The sequence below is a fragment of the Oculina patagonica genome, chromosome 4 (assembly GCF_052425735.1).
Source record: "Oculina patagonica isolate OP01 chromosome 4, crgOcupat, whole genome shotgun sequence".
Lineage (NCBI taxonomy): Eukaryota > Metazoa > Cnidaria > Anthozoa > Scleractinia > Oculinidae > Oculina > Oculina patagonica.
In genome coordinates, this window is record NC_135761.1 from 4622576 (window position 1) to 4624442 (window position 1867).

Below are 1867 nucleotides of genomic sequence, written 5' to 3' on the forward strand. Positions count from 1 at the left end.
ACTAATCAGCGCAAGTATCATTTTCAGTTATTGTATAACAATGAATTAACAACAGCATTCGGCTACTGATTCAAAACTAATCCACATTGATCATTAAAGCCCTTCGTTCTGTTAAAAAAGAAAAAAAAATGTTTTTTTTTTTACAGTAGCGTCCAGGTTAACTAGAAAGTATGATATAATACACTGTTTTCGTTAATCGAACATTTCTCAGAAAGATGCCGAAGTCATATTAAAAGTAGACTTAGTTGGCTAACTATTTACACTGGGAACATTGGATTTATTTAAGCCGGAAAACTACTTCAAGAATGTAATTACGTATCAAGTTAACCCGTTTTCTACAAAAACAGACGTTGTTCTATCAGTAACGTGACGTAACTACTAGAATTCTTTTTAAACTCGTTGTGTATTGAACAACTTTCAAATGGAAACATAAAACTGAATATGTTCGTTCAGAAATCCACTGGTCTTATTTTCATCTCGGTCCTCTTCAGAGAGTAGTAATGTCCCTTCCAGTAATACCAGATCACACCATCACCTAAGGGGCAGGGATTGCTGTGACGATAGATTCCATTCAGATTGGAGTCGTGACACCTGTTGTACCACCAGGCTCCGTGATACTTACTGGCACAGTTGTTGTCGCCAGAGTTATCGTTGTCCTGATCCCGCGTGCTAAATGGTTGATTACGGTGACGAGAGAGAGAGTCACCAGCAGTTCCTGAGACATTAAATCAAGAAATGACCAACCGTGTTTTATTAGCCTGTGTATCAGATGCATAGCTAAAAGTAATAGTGACAGAACACACCTTTTATTTACATATTTTTATGACTTATATCTTATACATTTAAGCTGCACGAAAAAAGGCTGTTTTCAGCGTTTCAAGCAATGTTGGAAATGATTTTTCATTGGGTTCCAAGCCACCTCAAACCAATTATAACCTAAGAAGGTTCTGTTCCCTATGAATGGATTTTTTTGGAAGTTGTTTTCCGCGGCCGTATATATTCCACTTTTATAAGTGCCCTGCTTTCACTGTGCTGAAATGAAGAAATAAATCATACCTGAATAATAGCCGAGGATCAGCTTGTACTTGTCATTCTTACTCATAACACCAAACTTGTCGTACTCGGCATAAGCAGTATTCCCTTGGAACTCTTCCAAATCCACGCGAAGCCTCATGTTATCAGCTGAAGTCAGGCGGTGGATCTTGTCATTACCGAGCCAAAACTCACCACTTAGATTGCCGAAGCCATTTTTGTAGTCGCTCCAATATAGAAAGAAATCTACGGAACCATCCTGCCTCTTTTGAAAAACTGTCCACCCCCCACCGGCTGTTGTTTGGTCACAAAACACATCAAAGGCAGACAAATTGTCAGGTTTGATTGTGTACACACCGTCTCTCCTTTCACCAGATTTGTAGATGTCAGCACAGTTCTTCAAAGCTGTAGGAGAAAATAAACGATCCAGAAAAGCATGCTGGAAATTAAAAAATGGCGCGTCATTTAGTGGTATACAGTCAACTCTTTCTTTACGGACACCTCTATAAGACGGACACCTCTGTAAGACGGACACCTTGTGTTGGTCCCGTCCCTGCAGTTTTTCAGTCATTTTGCCGTAATTTTACTCCCTATAAGACGGCCATCTCTCCAAGTTGTACAGTTAGAGCCGGTCTCGACGGTGTCCGTCTAAGAGAGAGTTGACTGTGTACCAAACCAGTGAACAGTGTTTTTCACGCGCTCTAATCGGTTGCAAAAAAACTGAATACAGAAATCCACTGGTCTTCGGTTAGCAGAAAACAAAATCGTATCTTAGAAGACCAGCCGGAAGTTTCCCCGTTCTAAGCTTGACTTTTCATCGCCGAATTTGTTTTTT

At 40.0% G+C, this 1867-nt stretch overlaps 1 protein-coding gene across 2 annotated transcripts in view; it reads right to left on the reverse strand.

Moving 5' to 3' along the window:
* Positions 1-287: 287 nt before the first annotated feature.
* LOC144651236 (microfibril-associated glycoprotein 4-like) overlaps positions 288-1867 on the reverse strand; it is a 6884-nt gene continuing 5304 nt past the window's right edge. For both annotated transcript variants that reach the window (XM_078511164.1, XM_078511165.1), the window contains 2 exons: positions 1057-1437; positions 288-715 (listed from right to left, as the gene is read on the reverse strand). In XM_078511164.1, coding sequence (XP_078367290.1) covers positions 450-715; positions 1057-1437 — 647 coding nt within the window. In that variant the 3' untranslated portion in view covers positions 288-449. The remainder of the gene's footprint in view (positions 716-1056; positions 1438-1867) is intronic.